General features: G+C 44.0%; 1 protein-coding gene across 2 annotated transcripts in view; it reads left to right on the top strand.

The window, feature by feature from the left end:
- LOC115105158 (plexin domain-containing protein 2-like) overlaps positions 1 to 24,303 on the top strand; it is a 174,102-nt gene that overhangs the window by 85,880 nt on the left and 63,919 nt on the right. For both annotated transcript variants that reach the window (XM_029626832.2, XM_029626833.2), the window contains exon 5: positions 10,093 to 10,215. In XM_029626832.2, coding sequence (XP_029482692.2) covers positions 10,093 to 10,215 — 123 coding nt within the window. The remainder of the gene's footprint in view (positions 1 to 10,092; positions 10,216 to 24,303) is intronic.

Raw genomic sequence — 24,303 nt, 5'->3', positions numbered from 1 at the left:
TGTCTGGAGTAAATCCCTCTAGTCTGACTTATTGAAGAAAAATGATTTCTCCAATTCAAGGTGGGTAATCACTGTTCTGATGTCCAGAAGAGTTGGTAGCAGCGACATTATGTACAAAATAAGTTACAAATAAATAAAATAAAATACCACAGTTGGTTAAGAGCCCATAAAACGGCAGCCATCCCCTCCGGCCCCATGTTTATCTTGCCTCCTCAGTCTGTAGACTGGGAAGTTACTGCCAGTTACTGCCAGTCAAACCCTCGTCTGACACAGACCGCAGTACAAAACCACCAACAGCCCTCAGCACAAGTCCTCCAGGCAGTTGGTACACAACCACCTACAACACTCAGCATCAATGGCCAGCCTGCTAGACTTGGGGGGGGGGGGGGGGGGGGGACCACCACCACTCCCAGTCCCCAACACTCAGCAATACCAACCAGTCCTGGGATGCATCCCAAATGGCACCATATTTCCTACATAGTGCACTACTTTTGACCAGGGCCCACAGGGGCGCGTTGCAGGGAAAAACCAGACCAGGGTTTGGACTTGGAAAATGACCTACACTGCCAAGTGCTGTAATAATAACCTATTGATATACGTACATGTGTATTAGGAGTGATATGACAGTATGAACACGTATGTGTGCAAGCATGTGTGCAACAGACCAGAGCGAGTCAGACACGTTAGAAAAGAGGCGAGTGTGTTAGTAAATGTTCCAACAGCGCTAGGGAGGAGGGAGGATGAGGAGTATTTTCCACTGAGAATGAGGGTGAAACCACAACGTCTGCAGTGGCAATTATCACATCAGAGAGTCATGAGTAAACCATACCCAACTATTCCAACAACGTCTGCTCACATTAGACTGTTACAATACTGGTAGAAATATAAATCAGCATCATCATCATTATGATTATTATTATCATCATCATCATCATCATCCGAATATATCATTTTCTTGATTTATTATTGACCTTTATAGGACACATTACTATTATTGGGCAAAGTAAATGTTCTTCCCTAGCTACAGTATATCCAACTACCTCAGAGCTAGCTTGTAAAGCATGGAACAGCCAGAACAGTGTTGTGGTGATGAGAGACGAATAGGGGTGCATCCCAAATGGAACCTTATTCCCTATCTGGTGCGCAACTTTTGGGACTATAAAGGGGAAAGGGTGCTATATGGGACACATACAGTATAGAGGCTGTTAGCAGCTAGCAGCTAGCCCAGAGGAGATAAAGAGTCCTTCAGACAGAGACAGTGTGATGGAGGAGAGGAGGAACGGCAGGACCCAGAACTCTGCCTCTGTAAATCCGAGCTCAAACCCCTCCGTTTCAGCGTCTACCCCTCCCTTCATTCCTCTCTCCATCCACTACTGCTCCACCTCCCAGCCTATCAATCCATTTAGCTAGCTTTTTCCCCTCCTGGCCCTGCCCTTCTCCAACTGTACACTTCCCTCCATTGTAATCGTGTTATATTCCTGTGAGTGTTGACCTTTCCATCAGTGTGGCATGGTGTAGGTCTATGAGAGGAGACATACAGTTGAAGTCGGACGTTTACATACACTTAGATTGGAGTCATTAAAACTCGTTTTTCAACCACTCCACAAATTTCTTGTAAACAAACTATAGTTTTGGCAAGTCTACTTTGTACATGACACAAGTCATTTTTCAGACAGCTTATTTCACTTATAATTCACTGTATCACAATTCCAGTGGGTCAGACGTTTACATACATTAAGTTGACTGTGCCTTTAAACAGAATTCCAGAAAATTATGTCATGGCTTTAGAAGCTTCTGAGAGGCTAATTGTCATAATTTGAGTCAATTGGAGGTGTACCTGTGGATGTATTTCAAGGCCTACCTTCAAACTCAGTGCATCTTTACTTGACATCATGGGAAAATCAAAAGAAATCAAAAAATTGTAGACCTCCACAAGTCTGGTTCATCCTTGGGAGCAAATTCCAAACGCTTGAAGGTACCACGTTTATCTGTACAAACAATAGTACGCAAGTATAAACACCATGGGACCACGCAGCCATCATAACGCACAGGAAGGAGACACATTCTGTGTTTGTCCATGCTCCTAGAGGCCGGAGACTTTAATGCAGGGAAAGCAGGGAAAGCAGGGAAACTTAAATCCGTTTTACTTCATTTCTACCAGCATGTTAAATGTGCAACCAGAGGGGAAAGAAGACTACCTTAACTCCACACACAGAGACGCGTACAAAGCTCTTCCTCGCGATCCATTTGGCAAATTCTATCCTCCTGATTCCTGCATACAAGATCAAATTAAAGCAGGAAGTACCAGTGACTCGGTCAATAAAAAAGTGGTCAGATGAAGCAGATGCTAAACTACAGGACTGTTTTGCTAGCACAGATTGGAATACATTCCGGGATTCTTCCGATGGCATTGAGGAGTACACCACATCAGTCACTGGATTCATCAATAAGTGCATCGAGGACGTCGTCCCCACAGTGACCGTACGTACATACCCCAACCAGAAGCCATGGATTACAGACAACATCCGCACTGAGCTAAACGGTAGAGCTGCCACTTTCAAGGAGCGGGACTCTAACCCAAAAGCTTATAAGAAATCCCGCTGTGCCCTTCGACGAACATTCAAACAGGTAAAGCGTCAACACAGGACTAAGACCGAATCATACTACACTGGCTCTGACACTCGTCGGATGTCGCAGGGCTTGCAAACTATTACAGACTACAAAGGGAAGCACAGCCGAGAGCTGCCCAGTGACACGAGCCAACCTGAGGAGATACATTTTTCTATGCTCGCTTTGAGGCTAGTAAGACTGAAACATGCATGAGAGCCTCAGCTGTTCCGGACAACAGTGCGATCATGTTTTCTGCCGTAGGCTGTAGGGCCAGACGGATTACTAGGACGTGTACTCCAAGCATGCGCTGACCAACTGGCAAGTGTCTTCACTGACATTTTCAAGCTCTCCCTGTCTGAGTCTGTAATACCAACATGTTTCAAGCAGACCACCATAGTCCCTGTGCCCAAGAACACTAAGGTAACCTGCCTAAATTACTACCAACCCGTAGCACTCACGTCTGTAGCCATGAAGTGCTTTGAAAGGCTGGTCATAGCTCACATCAACACCATTATCCCAGAAACCCTAGATCCACTCCAATTTGCATACCTCCCCAACAGATCCACAGATGATGCAATCTCTATTGCACTCCACACTGCCCTTTCCCACCTGGACAAAAGGAACACCCATGTGAGAATGCTATTCATTGACTACAGCTCAGCGTTCAACACCACAGCGCACTCAAAGCTCATCACTAAGCTAAGGACCCTCTGCAACTGGATCCTGGACCTCCTGACGGACTGCCCACCAGTGGTAAGTGTAGGTAACAACACATCCGCCACGCTGATCCTCAACACGGTGGCCCCTCAGGAGTGTGTACTCAGTCCCCTCCTGTTCTCCCTGTTCACTCATGACTGCGTTGCCAGGCATGACTCCAACACCATCATCAATTTTGCAGATGACATAACAGTGGTAGGCCTGATCACCGACAACAATGAGACAGCCTATAGGGAGGAAGTCAGAGACCTGACTGTGTGGTGCAAGGACAACAACCTCTCACACAACGTGATCAAGACCAAGGAGATTGTGGACTACAGGAAAAGGAGGACCGAGCACGCCCCCATTTTCATCAACAGGGCTGCAGTGGAGCAGGTTGAGAGCTTCAAGTTCCTTAGCCTCCACATCACTAACAAACTAACATGGTCCAATTACACCAAGACTGTCGTGAAGAGGGCACGACAAAACCTATTCCCCCTCAAAAGGTTCTACAGCTGCACCATCGAGAGCATCCTGACGGGTTGCATCACTGCTTGGTATGGCAACTGATCGGCCTCTGACTGCAAGTCACTACAGAGGGAAGTGCGTAGGGCCCACCTCATCACTGGGGCCAAGCTTCCTGCCATCCAGGACCTCTATACCAGGCGGTGGTAGACTCTAGCCACTCTAGTCATAAACTGTTCTATCTGCTACCACACGGCAAGCGGTACCGGAGCGCAAGTCTAGGTCCAAGAGGCTTCTAAACAGGTATTCTTCTTAAACTGCATTGTTGGTTAAGGGCTTGTAAATAAGCACTTAACTGTAAGGTTGTATTCGGCGCATTTGACAAATAACATTTGATTTGACACATTTAAATAAATCACATGACAACACAAAACAAAGTGACATAAGACGTGGTGTCGTGACATGATGTGTTGCGTCAACTCTTTGATATGAATCACCTCATAATAGACGTAACAAAAAAGGTGTTGTTGTTCTATAAAGTGTTGCTGGTGCTGTCAGGGCCAAGCGTTAAGCAGCGTCTGGTGGCTGGAGGTTGTAGCGGTAACGACAGGCACTGTCTGTCAGAATATGTGTTCCAAATGTCACCCTATTTCCTATATAGTGCACTACTTTTGACCAGAGCTCTATGGGCCCTGGTCAAAGGTAGCACACCATATAGGGAATAGCGTGTCATTTGAGACACAAGCAGAGTGATGATATGCGATCTGATCCCTCTGTAACCCCAGCTGCCAGAGAGAGCCACGGTAGAAATGCAGCTGTGTGGTGTCTTTACTAGGACAGCACCCCTGACATAAACAGCCCATACGGACACACACACATTTCACCCTCAGCGCCAGATTCCTCTGTGCACAAGTATTGGGCTTGTCGTCTCTGTTTTTCTCCAGGCACATTTTGGTTAAATACTTTGTTTCATGGGGATGCCACAGGGCTGATGTAGATGCTCGTCACAGAAGCCCCAGAGGAGTGTGTGGGATGCAGTGGAACAACAAGGCAGCTAGTAAACACACACACACACACACACACACACACACACACACACACACACACACACACACTTAATTAAATCCTCTTCCACTCACACACACTTACACACTGACAGGCAAACAGAGGAAGGAGAAAGACACAAGGTGGTCACTCAGTATGCACCCACTGGGCTCAGACATCAATTCAACGTCTATTCCACATTGGTTCAACGTAATTTCATTGAAATGATGTGGAAAAAATGTTGATTCAACCAGTATGTGTCCAGTGTGGAGACAGTAGTGAGACCAGTTGTTTCTCCTCTCTTCCTGTCTGGCCTTCTCTATGCGTGTCATAAAGCCCCTGTCATTTTGACTACACAGGAACAATGAGGACAGCCTCTATCTTAATTGAAGAGGTGGTTTTCTCTGCCGCTGTTTGGAGATAAGCCAAGATAATGGCCAGATACACTGCAGATGTTTGTGTCGGACATATATGTGTGTGCGTATCTGTGTGCATGTGTTCCTTCTATCCTGGCTGCTCCCTGTTCCAGACAGCTGTTTTAAACTCTGAAATCTCTCCAGAACTAACATAGGCTCAGTATGGAGAAACGACTGGCTTGTTTGGACAGAATGTCCAATAAAGTAGAACGGCTGGTCAAGAGGTTGTGGTAATGATTCCTCCAGTATATACAGAACAGTACTCCCTGATACCAGAATATATAAACAGGGCTGAAAATGGAACAATCTCCTTGTTTCACCTCTACCCCCTCTCTATTTGGCATTGTCGCTGTGTCTGTGTCTCTCCATCTCTCACTTACTCTCTCTTTCTTTCTTGTTCTTTCTCTTTCTCACCCTCTATCCCGCTCTCTCCGCCTCTCTCTCTCTGCCTTCTCCGTCTCTCACACTCCCTCTTTATCGCTTTTTCATTCGGCTACCAATTGTCCTGGCTGAATCGTTCATCATCTACTGTCCAGTCCCCCTCCTTAAAGTTATGGCCATAACAAGTTCGCCTGCCAGGTAGCCTAGCGGTTAGAGCGTTGGGACAGGAGCCAGAAGGTTGAGTGTTCAAATTCCAGAGTTAGCACGGTGGAAATATCTGTGGTTCTGCCCTTGAGCAAGGCAGTTAACCCCCATAACAACTTCCCCCTGGGTACGAATGATGTCCATCAAAGCTGCCCCCCTGCACCTCTCTGATTCAGAGGTGGTTGGGTTAAATGCAGGAAGACATATTTCAGTTGAATGCACTCAGTTGCACAACTGACTAGGTATCCCGCTTCCCTATTGAATGGCTCTCTTTCTGGGTGTCTGTTCTTAAGCGTATTGAGAGACTGACTGATTTCTTCCAGGCTGTCGGATGGCTGTTTTCCTGTTCGCAATAGATTGTTAGAGAAGTCTCTCTCATTTACCCAGAGAAGCAGGCACAGAGCCAAAAGTCTCCTAACAGCTTTACAGCATTTAACATAGAGGCGTGTGTGTGTGTGTGTGCGTGAAAGTGTGCTTGTTTGTGTGTGTCCCTGATGGTCATTGTGTGGTTATGATGCAGACCTGCACTGTACTTCTTAGTCTGGGCCCCTATGTGCTGTTTCTAGATAGAAAGAAAGAAAAGAGAGAAAGATGGGGGAAACAAGGTGTGGCGTAGAAAAGGAAAGTTAGATAAGGTACATATTTGGGCTGCTGGTGGGTAAACACTAGAGCTGATGGAATGCAACGATTGAGTCGGAGTTAAATAATTTGGTGTCAAACTCCCCCAGTGTGTTGTGTGAGAGAGAGAGAGAGAGAGAAAGAGAGAGAAAGCAATCATTCAAGAGCAGTTAGATGAAAGGATAAGGCTAGGTAGACTACTATATCCCCCCTCTCCTCTCAATCTCCTCTCTCTCCTTTCCTTGAATGTCTGTCTCTCTCTCTCTCTCTCTCTCTCTCTCTCTCTCTCTCTCTCTCTCTCACCCACCCTCATCCATGTTTACCTAGTAGGCCCACAGGTATGCCAACTGGAGACAAACACAGGCCAGGTAGACTCAACTTCCCCTCCTCCTACTCCTCCTCCCCTTCTTCTCCTCCTTCAATACCTCTCATCCTCCCCTCCTCCATGACCAGATAGACTCAACTCCTCCTCCTCCTCACCTCATATCATCCCCTCCTCCATGGCCAGGTAGACTCAACCCCCCCCTGCTCCTCTCCTACTTCTATCCTCCTGTTCTCCCATATCTCCACAGTTCTGAGTTCTGCTGACTGCACTGGTGGGGGCACACAGATATACACACACCCACTGTGCTGAGTGGGGGCTACACTTGACTGTGAGGTCCTTAAGAACATAATTGATTCCTCACTGGGAGGGACTGTGCTTTTTTACAGCCGTTGTTGAAGACACATGATGACACAAAGTGGCGGTGAATTGATTGCAGCTACGTGTGACCTTTTAAGAATGCCTTTTTGCTATTTTTAGCTATTTTTCTCTGTGGTTTTTACTGTCAAAGTTTCAGTCAGTCTCAAATCGCTGTTAGGCACCCCCCCCCCCAAAAGCAAGAAGGAAAGGGAAGATGAGGACATGCAGCCATTTTGATTTATTTAATGCATCTTCACAGCAGCTGACTTTGCTATACCTCTCTGTCACAGAATTTAATTTTTTGTTTGTTTCTGGCATCATCAATGTTAATGTACCCCTCTATGTAAAGAATATTTCCTTAAGATGAATAGCCAGGACTTTTTGTTTCACAGGGGAACATTAATAACAATGGCAACTGGCTGATAAGCAGTAAATTATGCAGGTCTACTTTGTGTTGATTGAGTATGGTGTGCTCAGCAGACATACTGTATATATTTATCCCTAATGCTGTTTGTAAGGACACATAAATTGCATAATTGGCATATACATTACTCTTACTGAATTTCCACGTGGGTGAGGATGTTGGAAATGTAATCAAGGCCTATTGGATGATAACTTGCTTTTAACTAGGACAGAGGAATTTATAACTGACTTAACATAGGTACAGCAAATCCCCTTATTATATGGGAAACTTTTAAATGTGGCTTTAGAGGCCATGCAATTCATTACTCATCTCTAAAACAAAAGCGATAAAAACTGTACCATAGAGGCTCATAATAATTTAGAGGAAAAACAAAAAGAAAGGAGGAGGAGGAACTTATTCAAGAAAGATCAAGTCTAATATATTATACAAATTAAGCAAACTGGATGGTGTATGGGAAGAAAAAAAATCATCTTCAACATAGAAATGCTACCTTGTAGAATAACAGTGAAGACATCAACACTATGAAATAACACATATGGAATCATGTAGTAGCTAAATAAGTTTTAAACAATTTTGTAACTGTTAATTACCTAAGCAAGTCAGTGAAGAACAAATTCTTATTTACAACGATAGTCTACCCCAGCCAAACCAGGACAACACTGGGCCAATTGTGCACCACCCACCCTAAGTAACTCCCAATCACAGCCAGATGTAATGGATTCGAACCAGGGACGTGGTGACACCTCTAGCACTGAGATGCAGTGCCTTAGACCACTGCGCCATTCGGGAACCCTGGTTAAAATATTTGAGATCCTTCAAAGTAGCCACTCTTTACCTTGATGGCAGCTTTGCACATCCTTGGCATTCTCTCAACCAGCTTCACCTGGAATGCATTTCAATTAACAGGTGTGCCTTGTTAAATTAATTTGTGGAATTTCTATACTTAATGCGTATGAGCCAATCAGTTGTGTTGTGGACAAGGTAGGGATGGTATACAGAAGATAGCCCTATTTGGTAAAAGACGAAGTTCATATTATAACAAGACCAGCTCAAAAAGCAAAGAGAAATGACAGTCCGTCTTTACTTTAAGACATGAAGGTCAGTCAATACGGAAAATGTCAAGAACTTTTAAAGTTTCTTCAAGTGCAGTTGCAAAAACCATCAAGCACTATGATGAAACTGGCTCTCATGAGGACCGCCACAGGAAAGGAAGACCCACAGTCACCTCTGCTGCAGAGGATAAGTTCATTAGAATTACCAGCCTCAGAAATTGCAGCCCAAATAAATTATTCAGAGTTTAAGTAACAGACATATCTTAACATCAACTGTTCAGAGGAGACTGCGTGAATCAGGCCTTTCATGGTCGAATTACTGCAAAGTCACATCTACTGTACTAAAGGACACCAATAAGAAGAAGATACTTACTTGTGCCAAGAAACTCCGCATGTGTGGTTCCAACCGTGAAGCATGGAGGAGGAGGCGTGATGGTGTGGGGTGTTTTGCTGGTGAAACTGTCTGTGATTTATTTAGAATTCAATGCACAATTTACCAGCATGGCTACCACAGCAATCTGCAGCGATCCATCCTATCTGGTTTGCGCTTAGTGGGACTGTCATTTGCTTTTCAACAGAACAATGACCCAACACTTTTTGACAAAGAAGGAAGAGTGATGAAGTGCTGCATCAGATGACCTAGCCTCCACAATCACCCGACCTCAACCCAATTTAACCAGTAGACCAGTTGAGAACAAGTTCTCATTTACAACTGCGACCTGGCCAGGATAAAGCAAAGCAGTGCGACACAAACAACAACACAGAGTTACACATGAAATAAACAAACGTACAGTCAATAACAGAATAGAAAAAAATTAAAACAAATTGAGACAGTTTGGGAGTTGGACCGCAGAGTGAAGAAAAAGCAGCCAATAAGTGATATGATGATACTGTACGCTGATGATTCATGTTTTCTTTTAAATCCACAACTTGGATCCCTCCACAGTCTCATAGAGGATCTAGATATTTTTTCTAACCTCTAGATTACAACCAAATTAAGATAAGTGTTCTATATTCCGTATTGGATCACTGAAGAATACAACTTAAAATGGGCCACACGCACGCACATAGTCGTGAAGAATGCACAACAGTGCCTCTTTTCCCTCAGGAGGCTGAAAAGATTTTGCAAGGGACTTCAAACATTGTGCTTATATTGGTCCTTTTTCACGTGTGAATTGGAAATGTGTTTTTGGCATATCCCCACTCTCCGTGAGACACCCGTGGAGAGTGGGACCACGTCCAAGCTCTGCCATTATCAACAGCAACCCTGGAGCAATTAGGGTTATATGCCTTGCTCAATTCGAAACTGGTGACCTTTTGGTTACTTGGCCAACGCTCTAACCGTGAGAGTAATTGCTAGTGTTTGTACTGTATGTGCGTGGTTTGAGTGTCAGGCAGAGAAGGAAGCTTAGCCTGGGAACATGACATGGACATGCGGATTGTTGTGGCGACTATTGTATTTAATGAGTAATATCTGCTGTATGTTTCCCCCTCACTCAGGGTTCATCTACACAGGGGACGTGGTCCACAGAATGCTGACGGCCACCCAGTACATCGCCCCCCTCATGGCCAACTTTGACCCTAGTGTCTCCAGGAACTCAACCGTCATCTACTTCGACAATGGTACATTTTTATTTTATTTATTTGACCTTTATTTAACTAGGTAAGTCAGCTAAGAACAAATTCTTATTTACAATGACGGCCTAGGAACAGTGGGTTAACTGCCTGTTCAGGGGCAGAACGACAGATTTGTACCTTGTCAGCTCGGGGACTTGAACTTGCAACCTTTCGGCTGCTAGTCCAACACTCTAACCACTAGGCTACCCTGCCGCCCCACATGGCATTCAATGTCTTTTCTGTCTTTCTTCATATTGTAGCAACCACAAAAACATATTCAAATCAAGAGCCCTTTGAGACTTGGTCAAAAGTAGTCCACCATTTAGGGAATAGGGTGCCGTTACACTCAAACAAATACCGCGTTAAAAACAACCCAATATGGGTAAATATTGGACAGAACACATGTTGGGTTATTTTAATCCAGCCAGTTAGGTCACTAAATTGGGTTGTTGGGTTATTAATTCTGGCTTATTGAGCAATGACCCACCGGGTAAGAATAGAAGACTGGAAGCGTGGCTTAGTAGGGGCATGGCTAGTTATTTTTGGCCACCTGTAAGCGCAAATGTCATTCCGGTTCATGTTCTGTTGTAATATTATCGCATGTTAACGTTGAGCACAGACACTTGTGTAGATTTTATGATGCTTACACAAGTGTGGCCAAAAATAACCATCTTAAAGCCATGCCCTCAATAGGCCAATGCGTCCTGAAATAACCCAATTTTTCAAACATGGCTTAATTTAACCATCAGTTGGGTTTTCATGCTGGGTTGACTCAGCAGCTGGGTCTTTTTTAATGTAATACATAGGTTATTTTCACGAGGCATGGCCTATGGGGGGTGTGGCTTTCAGATACTTCAGTGCCCAACCTTAATATGTGAAAACAATAAAAGGCCGTGTCTAGACTTGACAGCTCATGCAGATTTTGTATCATGGAATTCCGAAGACATTATGCATCTACAGTTGAAGTTGGAAGTTTACATACACTTAGGTTGGAGTCATTAAAACTTGTTTTCAACCACTCCACACATTTCCTGTTGACAAACTATTGTTTTGGCAAGTCGGTTAGGACATCAACTTTGTGCTTGACACAAGTAATTTTTCCAACAATTGTTTACAGACAGAATATTTCACTTATCACAATTCCAGTTGGTCAGAAGTTAAAAATACACTAAATTGACTCTGCCTTTAAACAGCTTGGAAAATTCCGGAGAATTATGGCTTTAGAAGCTTCTGATAGGCTAATTGACATAATTTGAGTCAATTGGAGGTGTACCTGTGGATGTATTTCAAGGCCTACCTTCAAACTCAGTGCCTCTTTGCCTGACATCATGGGGAAATCAAAGGAAATCAGCCAAAAATTGTAGACCTCCACAAGTCTGGTTCATCCTTGGGAGCAATTTCCAAACGACTGAAGGTACCACGTTCATCTGTACAAACAATAGTACGCAAGTACAAACACCATTGGACCACGCAGCCATCATACCGCTCAGGAAGGAGACTCATTCTTTCTTCTAGAGATGAATGTACTTTGGTGCGAAAAGTGCAAATCAATCCCAGAACAACAGCAAAGGACCTTGTGAAGATGCTGGAGTGAACAGGTTCAAAAGTATCTATATCCACAGTAAAACGAGTCCAATATCGACATAACCTGAAAGGCCGCTCAGCAAGGAAGAAGAAATTGCTCCAAAAAAAGCCAGACAAAAAAAGCCAACATCTCAAGACATCAATCAGGAAGTTGAAGCTTGGTCGCAAATGGATCTTCCAAATAGACAATGACCCCAAGCATACTTCCAAAGTTGTGGCAAAATGGCTTAAGGACAACAAAGTCAAGGTATTGGTGTAGCCATCACAAAGCCCTGACCTCAATCCTATAGAAAATTTTTGGGCTGAACTGAAAAAGTGTGCACGAGCAAGGAGGCCTACAAACCTGACTCATTCAGAACCTGACCAGTTCTGTCAGCAGGAATGGGCCAAAATTCACTCAACTTATTGTGGAAATGTTGTGAAGGCTACCCAAAATGTTTGACCCAAATTAAATAATTTAAAGGCAATGCTACCAAATACTAATTGAGTGTATGTAAACTTCTGACCCACTGGGAATGTGATGTAAGAAATAAAAGCTTAAATAAATCATTCTCTTTACTATTATTCTTAAAATAAAGTGGTGATCCTAACTAACCTAAAACAGGGAATATTTACTGGGATTAAATGTCAGGAATTGTGAAAAACTGAGTTTAAATGTATTTGGCTAAGGTGTATGCAAACTTCCGTCTTCAACTGTACATGGCAGCAGGTAGCCGGGTAAGAGCTTTGGGCCAGTAACCAAAATATTTCTGGATCAAATCCTCGAGCTGACAAAAATCATTCTCTCCCTGAGTAAGGCAGTTAAACCACTGGTCCCTGGGCACTGATGACATGGCTGTTGATTAAGGCAGCCCCCCACACCTCTCTGACCCGACCCGGACCAGGATCGTGGTGTTACCCTGTGAGGTCCGTACCCCCAGCTCCATGTTATCGGAGCGGTGGTAATGGGGAATGGAACCGACAGATCCCAATCTGGACGTCCGCGGGTAGCCAGCAGGTTATCCAGCCGAATGGACAGATCCACCAGCTGGTCAAATGTGAGGGTGGTGTCCCTGCATGCCAACTCCCGATGGACGTCCTCGCGCAAACTGCAGCGATTAGTGGTCGATCAGGGCCCTGTCGTTCCATCCAGCGCTGGTGGCCAGGGTCCGAAAGTCAATCGCGAACTCCTGGGCGCTCCTCGTCCCCTGCCTCAGGTGGAAGAGACTCTCTACCCTCGGGCGTGTGGTCGAAGACGGCCCGGAAGCGGGGGGTGAAATCCTCGAAGTGGTCCAGCGCCATATCGCCATCTCCCCACACAGCGTTGGCCCACTCCAGAGCTTTCCCCGAGAGGCACGAGACGAGGGCGGACACCCTCTCACGGCCCGAGGGAGCCGGGTAAACGGTCGCCAGGTATAAATCCAGCTGCAGCAGGAAACCCTGGCAGAGTGCGGCCGCCCCATCGTACTCCCTGGGAAGTGGAGAACCCTGTTGTGCTGGTGAGGGTGCTGGAGGGACTCCCTGTCTCTCCCTGCGGTCCATTGTCTGGACGACCCGGTCGATGCGGTCCATGGCTACGCCGAGATGTGAAGCAGCTCCTCGACTCCGCTACCAGTGGTACATGCTCCTGCTGACTCCATAATTCGGGTGTGGAATTCTGGCTGCAGGGAAGTCAGGCGCAGGAGAAATGCGTCGCAAACGGAGCCCTTTATTGAGGCGAACAAAGCACACACGGGTTAGAAAACTAAACACACACTGTTTACAATAACCCGGCGCAAACCAGCCTGGAGTGCACATACATTTACACATAACAATTCCACACACAGACATGTGGGGGAAACAGAGGGTTATATGCAAGATGAGTAATGAGGGAATGCAAACCAGGTGTACGGGAAAACAAGACAAAACAAATGGAAAATGAAAGGTGGATCGGCGATGGCTAGAAGACAGGTGACGTCAACCGCCGAACGCCGCCCGAACAAGGAGAGGGACGGACCTCGGCAGACGTTGTGACACCACTATGCAACTTTTGTGTGTCTCCACCTGTCTTTTCTATGCGATCTTTGTATTCTGAAAGCAGAAGTGTAGAGACAGACAGACAGTGTCTGACCAAAAATAACTATCCCCTACTAAGCCACGCCTCCAGTCTTCAATGAAAACAACCCAATTGGCTGGGTCAAAATAACCCAACATGTGTTCTGTCCACTATATACCCAGCACTGGGTTGTAATTTAACCCAGCATTTTTTTATAGAGGGACACAGACACTGATAGGAAATAGGGTGCCATTTTGGGATGAATGGCAGTAGAGGCATAATCCTGATTTTACTTATGCAGGAAAATAAAAGTTAAGCATGTGATATATTAGAAAAAAAGAATTAGTCAATTTAAATGGTCATATAATTATAAATACATTTTTTACAGGTTTTCAACCAATGTTCTGTATAATCTAAAATATATGTTAACAGACCATGAATGTAAAAATTATTGAAAGCTGTGAATGCTATTATATGATACAAAATCAGTACTTGCCTTTTCAGCCTGTGGATTGACTGCATTGTTTAAATGGAATGTAAGCAGTTAATTTGAAACTGTCTGGCTAGCTAGCTAGCTAACAAACATACAGTGCAGATAAATTCTTCAAATGTATTGTTTTATACAATATCTTACCACTGTATTGACCAACTAACCCTCTGACCAAAATGGCTGACCTTTATCCCATCATAAAAAAATGTTCATTCTAGTATTGTAATTCTTCATTCTATGGATTATTCACAGATGTGTGAGTGCCCTGTTACCATGGTAACCTCCCACCCTTAAATAGGCAGCTGAACATTTTTGTTTCACCTAAGAGATTCATATTTGAGGTTACATTGTGCCTGATTGAGCATGGAACACTCCAAAAACCTTTTGTCAATTACTTTCATTGTGCTCCCAAAATATATGTGTCTGCTCCTAAATTGTAAAAAAAAAAAAATAATGAATGTTACTCACGGGTGCTTTGAGAAGGGTGAAGGTTCTACTGTACGTGGAGCCATCACTGGAGCTCTTCAATGGTTCTTTACAGTTCACAAAATGTAGAATATTTTTGGGGCGTGGTTTACGCACAAATCTTTGTGTCATTCCAATGTATCTAATGTGTTGTATTATGCCACTATATATCTTACAGTATCTTACAGTATCTGACTATGGTCAGTGAAAGTGGCTTGTGAAAGACTTACGTATGGCATTGTCAACTGAGAACGATTGACTGAAGCAGTCAGTAGTTCTCAATTCTCTCCTCAGGGACCCCCAGATGTTCCAGAGGTAGCTCACTTGATTCAATGTGTCAGTTAACACAATAATAACACCTATGGAATTTGAGCAATATAATATGGCTGACCAGATTCAAAAACCCTGTATGGTTCTTCAGAAAGATCTACAAAGAACCTTTCAGATTGAGAAAGGTTCCTTTATAGAACCTTCTCCATAAAGGATATATAAAGAACCATAAAATTGTTCTACATAACTGTACATATCACGATAAACCTTAAACCCAGACCAAAGAGCCCAAACTCCCACCGACCTCAGAACACCATTTTTAAATGTGTGTTATGTACTTGTTATTCTCTGAAGAGAAGCACATTTTCCTTCACTTCGCAATGTTTTTTTCCCCCGTGTTTCCGTGCCAAAAATGTTTTGTCACCTTTTTGGGCCTTAACCAGTTGGCATCCCTGACCTCAGCCTCACTGCCTCACATGTACATCCAATTAAAACTTGATTCAACTATGTTAAATTTAGCCCTCCATAGTAACTGCCTAGTTGCATCTGAAATGACACCCTATTCCCTATGTAGTGTGTTGCTTTTGACCTGCTTTTTTTTCATGTTCATTACACAGGGAATAGGGTGCCATTTGGGACGCACAACAACTTGGAGGAGGGAAAGTCTGCCTCTCTCACTTTAATAACTATTTATCAAGGTGCCGGCAAGAACCTTTTGGGTTGCCACACCGGCGGAACCTTTCAAGTTCTGAAAAGGGTCTTCGAGGAACCCCTATGTAAAGGTTCAAACCTGAAACTATTTGTGATGGGAGGAGTTACATTTTTTACCTTTTTAATAATATATTGTAAAGGTGGCAGCCTATCAGATTGGAGGCTTGGCTTTCAGATAGTTATTTTTCAAATCAAATTTTATTGGTCACATACACATGGTTAGCAAATGTTAATGCGAGCGTAGCGAAATGCTTGTGCTTCTAATTCCGACCATGCAGTAAGTAATCTAACAATTTCACAACAACTACCTTATATACACAAGTGTAAAGGAATGGATAAGAATGTGTACATAAAAATATATGGGTGAGGCGATGGCCAAATGGCATAGGCAAGACGCAGTAGATGGTATAGAGTACAGTATATACTGTACATATGAGATGAGTAATGTAGGGTATGAAAACATTATATAAAGTGGCATTGTTTAAAGTGACGAGTGATACATTTATTACATCCAATTTTTTATTGTTAAAGTGGCTAGAGATTTGAGTCAGTATGTTGGTAGCAGCCACTTATTGTTATTGATGGCTGTTTAACAGTATAATGGCCTTGAGATAGAAGCTGTGCTTCAGTCTCTCGGTCCCAGCTTTGATAAACCTGTACTGACCTCGCCTTCTGGATGATAGTGGGATGAAGGCAGTGGCTCAGGCGGTTGTTGTCCTTGATGATCTTTATGGCCTTCCTGTCACATCAGGTGGTGTAGGTGTCCTGGAGGGCAGGAGTTTTCATGGCCAGTTGACAACTAAAGAATAGCCACCCCACTCTCCACTACTTTCCCTCCTCCCATCATCCTATACCTCTATCTCTATACTGCTTGATTTGCCCCTCAATTGCTCCCTCTCTCCCTCCCTGCCTCCCCATCCAAAACATAGTCAAAGGAGAGTAGCGTTGCATTCCCAGACCCCTGTACACAGCCAGGAGCCATTCTCTTTTTAAAAATAATATGTTTATTATTTTCCAATATAAAAAAAGACAGCAATACAAACATTGACATTCATTGTACTGTTGAATGGGATGGCCAATTTAGAGGACAAAACAAAACTTAACTCACACATACACAAAATAAAACAAAATCCTATTAGGTGGTACATGTATAAGAAGACAGCATATAGTCATTACAAGCAGTGTAGTTAAGCCAAAAATAAATATTGAGTGGAGTACAGCTGTACCAAACAGAGAGATCAATGGGTCTGGGGCTATAACTTTATCAAATCAAATCAAATCAAATTGTATTTGTCACATACACATAGTTAGCAGATGTTAATGTGAGTGTAGCGAAATGCTTGTGCTTCTAGTTCCGACAATGCAGTAATAACCAACGAGTAATCTAACTAACAATTCCAAAACTACTACCTTATACACACAAGTCTAAAGGGATAAAGAATATGCACATAAAGATATATGAATGAGTGATGGTACAGAGCGGCATAGGCAAGATGCAGTAGATGGTATCGAGTACAGTATATACATATGAGATGAGTATGTAAACAAAGTGGCATAGTTTAAAGTGGCTAGTGATACATGTATTACATAAAGATGCAGTAGATGATATAGAGTACAGTATATACGTATACATATGAGATAAATAATGTAGGGTATGTAAACATTATATTAAGTAGCATTGTTTAAAGTGGCTAGTGATATATTTTACATCAATTCCCATCAATCCCCATTATTAAAGTGGCTGGAGTTGAGTCAGTGTGTTGGCAGCAGCCACTCAATGTTAGTGGTGGCTGTTTAACAGTCTGATGGCCTTGAGATAGAAGCTGTTTTTCAGTCTCTCGGTCCCAGCTTTGATGCACCTGTACTGACCTCGCCTTCTGGATGATAGCGGGGTGAACAGGCAGTGGCTCGGGTGGTTGCTGTCCTTGATGATCTTTATGGCCTTCCTGTGACATCGGGTGGTGTAGGTGTCCTGGAGGGCAGGTAGTTTGCCCCCGGTGATGCGTTGTGCAGACCTCACTACCCTCTGGAGAGCCTTATGGTTGTGGGCGGAGCAGTTGCCATACCAGGCGGTGATACAGCCCGACAGGATGCTCTCGATTGTGCATCTGTAGAAGTTTGTGAGTGGATTTGGTGACAAGCCGAATTTCTTCAGCCTCCTGAGGTTGAAGAGGCGCTGCTCTGCCTTCTTCACGATGCTGTCTGTGTGGGTGGACCAATTCAGTTTGTCTGTGATGTGTACGCCGAGGAACTTAAAACGTACTACCCTCTCCACTACTGTTCCATCGATGTGGATAGGGGGGTGTTCCCTCTGCTGTTTCCTGAAGTCCACAATCATCTCCTTAGTTTTGTTGACGTTGAGTGTGAGATTATTTTCCTGACACCACACTCCGAGGGCCCTCACCTCCTCCCTGTAGGCCGTCTCGTCGTTGTTGGTAATCAAGCCTACCACTGTTGTGTCTTCCGCAAACTTGATGATTGAGTTGGAGGCGTGCGTGGCCACGCAGTCGTGGGTGAACAGGGAGTACAGGAGAGGGCTCAGAACGCACCCTTGTGGGGCCCCAGTGTTGAGGATCAGCGGGGTGGAGATGTTGTTGCCTACCCTCACCACCTGGGGGCGGCCTATCAGGAAGTCCAGTACCCAGTTGCACAGGGTAGGGTCGAGACCCAGGGCCTCGAGCTTGATGACGAGCTTGGAATTGGAGTGGGTCTAGGGTGTCAGGTAGGGTGGAGGTGATATGGTCCTTGACTAGTCTCTCAAAGCACTTCATGATGACGGAAGTGAGTGCTACGGGGCGGTAGTCGTTTAGCTCAGTTACCTTAGCTTTCTTGGGAACAGGAACAATGGTGGCCCTCTTGACGCATGTGGGAACAACAGACTGGGATAGGGATTGATTGAATATGTCCGTAAACACACCAGCCAGCTGGTCTGCGCATGCTCTGAGGGCGCGGCTGGGGATGCCGTCTGGGCCTGCAGCCTTGCGAGGGTTGACACGTTTAAATGTTTTCCTCACGTCGGCTGCAGTGAAGGAGAGTCCGCATGATTTAGTTGCGGGCAGTGTCAGTGGCACTGTATTGTCCTCAAAGCGGGCAAAAAAGTTATTTAGTCTGCCTGGGAGCAAGACATCCTGGTCCGTGACGGTGCTGGTTCTCTTTTTGTAATCCGTGATTGACTGTAGACCCTGCCACATACCTCTTGTGTCTGAGCCATTGAATTGCGATTCTACTTTGTCTCTATACTAACGCTTAGCTTGTTTGATTGCCTTGTGGAGGGAATAGCTACACTGTTTGTATTCGGTCACCTTGCCCTGATTAAAAGCAGTGGTTCGCGCTTTCAGTTTCACGCGAATGCTGCCATCAATCCACGGTTTCTGGTTTGGGAATGTTTTAATTGTTGCTATGGGAACGACATCTTCAACGCACGTTCTAATGAACTCGCTCACCGAATCAGCGTATTCGTCAATGTTGTTGTTTGACGCAATACAAAACATATCCCAGTCCACATGATGGAAGCAGTCTTGGAGTGTGGAATCAGATTGGTCGGACCAGCGTTGAACAAATCTCAGCGCGGGTGCTTCTTGTTTTAGCTTCTGTCTGTAGGCAGGGAGCAACAAAATGGAGTCGTGGTCAGCTTTTCCGAAAGGAGAGCGGGGGAGGGCCTTATATGCGTCGCGGAAGTTAGAATAGCAATGATCCAAGGTTTTGCCAGCCCTGGTTGCGCAATCCATATGCTGATACAATTTATGGAGTCTTGTTTTCAGATTAGCCTAAAGGCATTAGATAAGTAATCAAAAATGAGAGCCCAGTAAGGATGTAACTTAGGACATGTCCAAAATAAGTGGGTCAACATCCCCTCATCCTGCTTGCACCTCTCACACAGTGGTGAGGTGTCCGGGAATATTTTATGCAGTTTTACTTTTGAGTAATGTACGGTGTAAACTGTGTATCACCTTAAACTGTACAAGGTTGTGTCTGGCATTCACTGAACCGTGGTTTATATTCCTGAGAGCTTCTACCCAGTCCTCATCTGAGATTTCTGAACCAAGTTCTTGTTCACAAGCCCTTTTAATAGTGTCTGTGGATACCTCTATGTGGGCCTGTAGCACATCATACACATCTAGAGACTGACCCCTTTGAATGGGGTTTAACAAGGATCAGGCAATTTGGCTTAACGCCACACTGTGGGATATGTGTCCTTAAGAAATTCCTGATTTGGAGGTATCTGAAAAATGTGTTGTTGGCATGTTAAACTTATCCTGTAATTGTTGAAATGAAGCTAACTGACTATCAATGTATAAATTACCAATTGTTGTGAGCCCCTTCTCCCTCCACTGTGAAAACGCCATATCATCCAATGCAGGGTGGAAAGCATGATTCATGCAAATCGGTCTGTCAATGTATACAGTGGGTATGTTAAGAAAATACCTAATCTGTTTCCAGATCCTAAACTGGACTGGATTAGAGTCATAAGTGGCTTTTTTCACTTATGATGGACTATTAACAAGTGCAGGGAGTGAGGAACATTGACAGGAGGCCTGCTCAATCAAAAGCCATGAAGGCATATCCTTCTGTCACATCCCGGGTAAACTTTCCTTCCAGAAAGACACAATGTTCAGATTAGCAGCCCAATAATACAGTTTGAAGTGAGGAAGGCCAAAGCCCCCCTCTATCTTGTACTTGCATAAATGGTTCTTTGAAATTCTGGCTGCCTTGTTATCCCATAATAATGGAATTACTATTGAATCCAGTTTCTTAAAATAGCCATGTGGTATGAAATTGGGTAGACACTGGAAGAGGTAAAGAAACCTGGGTAGGGACAAACATTTTAATAGCGTTTATACGACCAACCAAAAAGATAGGCAGAGTTTTCCAAAAATCTAAATTTTGTTAAAGCTGTTACATTTTCAAGTCACAATTTGCTTTCAATAGCTTATCAAGGTCTCTTGTCATTACAATGCCAAGGCTTGTGAACGTGTCCATCACCTTTCTAAATGGGGTAGATTGCAGAAATGACACATCCACAGGCCGTGATATCGGCATCAATTCGCTTTTTTTGCCAGTTTACTTGTAGCCAGAGAAGGAGCCGAATGTATTTATCAAGTTAAGTAAGGGGGTTATAGACATTTTAGGCTTGGATAAAAACAAAAGAACATCGTCTGCAAATAGGGACATTTTGTGCTGCGTGTCTTTTTTAACAGAAGCTATATCGGCACATGTACGAATGTGAGTAGCAAGGGGTTCCATGGCTATAGCGAAGAGCGCATGCAAAATTTCCTGATTGGTTACCACAGACGCCAGTGGGTGTGCAGAAATAATTCTTATCCAATTAATAAATTCCTTTCCAAACCTGAAATGCTCCAAAACCGACATCATATACTTCCACTCAATCTGATCAAACGCCTTCTCTGCATCAAGAGCTATTACCACTGCCTCAACTTTATGATCATGCTACCTTACGTTGAAAAGGCGTCTCAAATTGTAGTATATATGTCAGCCCGGGATAAAAACCTGTCTGGTCAGGGTGTATGATGTCAGAAATATATTTTTTCAATCGGTTTGCCAATATCTTTGTTAACACCTTATTTTCTATGGGGAGTAACGACACGGGGCGATAAGACCACATCTCCATGGAATCTCTATCTTTTTTTCAAGATCAGTGCTATTGTAGCCTCATACAGTGTTTGTGGGAGTTTGACATTTTCTTTGGATTGTTTAAACATTCGCAACATAAGTGGAGCTAGACTGGCGCAGTACTTCTTATAGAATTCTATTACATATCCATCGGGCCCAGGGGCCTTGCTGTTTGGAAATTGTGCTATCGATGTGTTAATTTCCTCTAAAGTTATCCCAGCATCGAGTGCAGCAGCTGCCCCCGTCTAGTTTAGGAAGTCCACATTCAGCGAGAAAACGTTCCATAGTTTGCGGATCAGTAGCATTGCATTTTGATTGGTATAGCTCTGAGTAAAACTGAGCAAAGCATTTATTAATATCCTGCGGATCTGTTACTATTTTACCCTTCTTGTCATTTATTTTGTGAATAGCTCTAGATGCCTGTACATGCCTTAGCTGTCTTGCTAATTATTTATGTGTTTTGTCACCCAGTTCAACATAACTTTGTTGCATTCTTGCAAGTAAAGAGCCCACCCGTTTCAAAAGGATGATATTGTATTCATATTTCAACTTTGTGATCTTCTCAAGGACTGTATTCGAGGAATTAGTCCTAAAAACGTTCTCCTGTTCCCCTAACTCTCTTGCAATTTCTCCCAGCCTAGTATTGGCGCGTTTCTTCCTCTCTGATGTATAACAAATAATGTAACCTCTAATCACAGCCTTTAGAGATTCCCAAAGGGTGGAGTCGTCAACATCCCCCGCGTCGTTAGCTCCGAGGAAAAAGGCAATCTGTTCCTTCAAATACTGACAAAAAGTGTCACCTTTCAACAGGTATGCGTCTTAGCGTCACGGGTCGCCGACCTGTAGACATAGTGTCGAGTTTCAGCACCATGGACAGAGGATAGTGGTCCGTAATTAGAATAGGGTGATAGGTAACCGACGCAGCTGCTGAAATTAGTTTGGAGTCCAACGAAAAATAGTAAATTCTGGAATATGATTTATGAACTGACGAAAAGAAAGAATAATCCCTATCTGCTGGGTGAGTCCGTCTCCAAATATCAACAATGTTGTTTGTCATCAATGTATTTAGACAGACACTGGCATTTGATTGTTGAAGTGACCTTGATAGCTGTTTATCTAAAAGAGGATCTAACGTACAGTTAAAGTCCCCTCCAACAATAACACTTGTATCCGAGATATTTGGTATGGCCTTAAATACCCTTTGAAAAAAGAATGGATCATCGAAGTTGGCTCCATATAAATTGACCAAGGTTATTGGTTTCGAATCCAGTAACAACAATAATACACCGACCATTGGGATCTGAAATCGAGGATGAGTAAACAAAAGGAGTGTTTTTCCTTATCAGGATTGCTACCCCTCTCGCTTCTGCATCAAAGTTAGACTGGTATGTCTGACCGATCCAGCCGACTCGTAGCTTGGCCTGAGCGGAGCGTTTAATATGAGTTTCTTGAAGAAGCACTATGTCAGCGTCCAGTGATTTAAGATGAGAAAAAAACTTAGCTTGTTTCACAACATGCCCTAAGCCATTACAGTTCCAGCTGACCATCTTTATTCCACCAGGTCTACTCTGCTCGGTCACGATGTGGCATTTCTTATTTTAGAGCAAATTGTTGCTGTCATACAAAGCCCAAAATGAAAAACGTCCCGCCGTGCGGGAGCTCATCATGCCACCTGTATTAATAAATGTGAACATAAAACACAGACCCCATCTCCCCTCCCGTCCCATTACTGAGTGACTTCCCCAAACGAAGCACTCCTTGACTAACACACAAACCTTAGGGTGTCTAGACATACAGCTTCAACTAACTCGTCATCTATAGATGCTCAGCAAATAAACGAATATTAAATAACACTTAACTCTCACGTTAGGGGGTGAGTGATCTTCTGATCGAAAAGACATAGGCATGAAATTCAAACACATTCATGGCCTGTATTTGGCCATTTAGCCGTTGGACACAGTCATTCTGTATCCTCAGCCAGGGAGCTTGCTTGTCAAGTACAGATCGGCCTCTTTTGGGTTGTCAAACATATGTGTTGATCCCTCGACTGTCCCCTTAACCTGGGCTGGGAAGAGGAATCCATATCGGATGTTGGCCGCTCTGCATTTGTTGCATAACTCATTATACTCTTTCTGGGTAAGATCTGGGTAGAAAGACACCCTGGCTCTATTGTAGTTAAGGGGGAACTTTTGACTAGCCAGCTTGAGGATGAGATCCCTGGTCTGATAGTGCAGCGGTAACAGGAATGGCCTTGGTGGCGCGCCCTTGGCAGGCTTCGTTGCCTGTGATCTGTGTGCGCGGTCGATCAGGATGGTGTTCACTCCCCAGCGATGTATCAGCTCCGAGACAAATTCAGTGGGTTTCCCTTTCTCAGTGTCCTCCTGGATCCCAAATATTCGGATGTTCTGGAGTCTTGAATGTGACTCAAGCATTTCCAATCGGGCTTTCGGGGTTTTGTCATCATTTTTTAACGTTGAGCACTGTTTCTCTGTTTCTTTGTCCCGTAGCCTGGCCTCGTGATCAACTGTTGTCTGCTCAACCTCATGCACCCTGCCCTTAGTTGCCTTCACAGTTTCAGTCAAATTCCCAGTACTCTTTGAGATATCAGCCAACCTTGTGTCCACCTTCTTGCTTAGTGAGTTTATGGCAGCCAGTAGGTTCTGTGGGGAACTCTTGGGAGCTAGCATCTTCAGCTAACTCCTCGTGGGTCAGCCACGTTAAAATTGGTTCGTTGTCTATCTCATTCAAATTATCTTGTTTAGCGCCCTCTTTTTTTTGGTGCCTTTTCCCTTTGTCATATTACCAGACAATGTTTGAAGTTATAGGTCGTGAGAGGTTAAGCAAGTCTACTCCATAGCACGCTCTCTAGCCCCCTCGCAGGAGCCATTCTCAGTTAGATAGAGAATTCAGAACAGACAGGGTGTGCCTT

This window comes from Oncorhynchus nerka, linkage group LG22, assembly GCF_034236695.1.
Source record: "Oncorhynchus nerka isolate Pitt River linkage group LG22, Oner_Uvic_2.0, whole genome shotgun sequence".
NCBI lineage: Eukaryota > Metazoa > Chordata > Actinopteri > Salmoniformes > Salmonidae > Oncorhynchus > Oncorhynchus nerka.
This window is presented reverse-complemented; position numbering and strand designations above follow the sequence as displayed.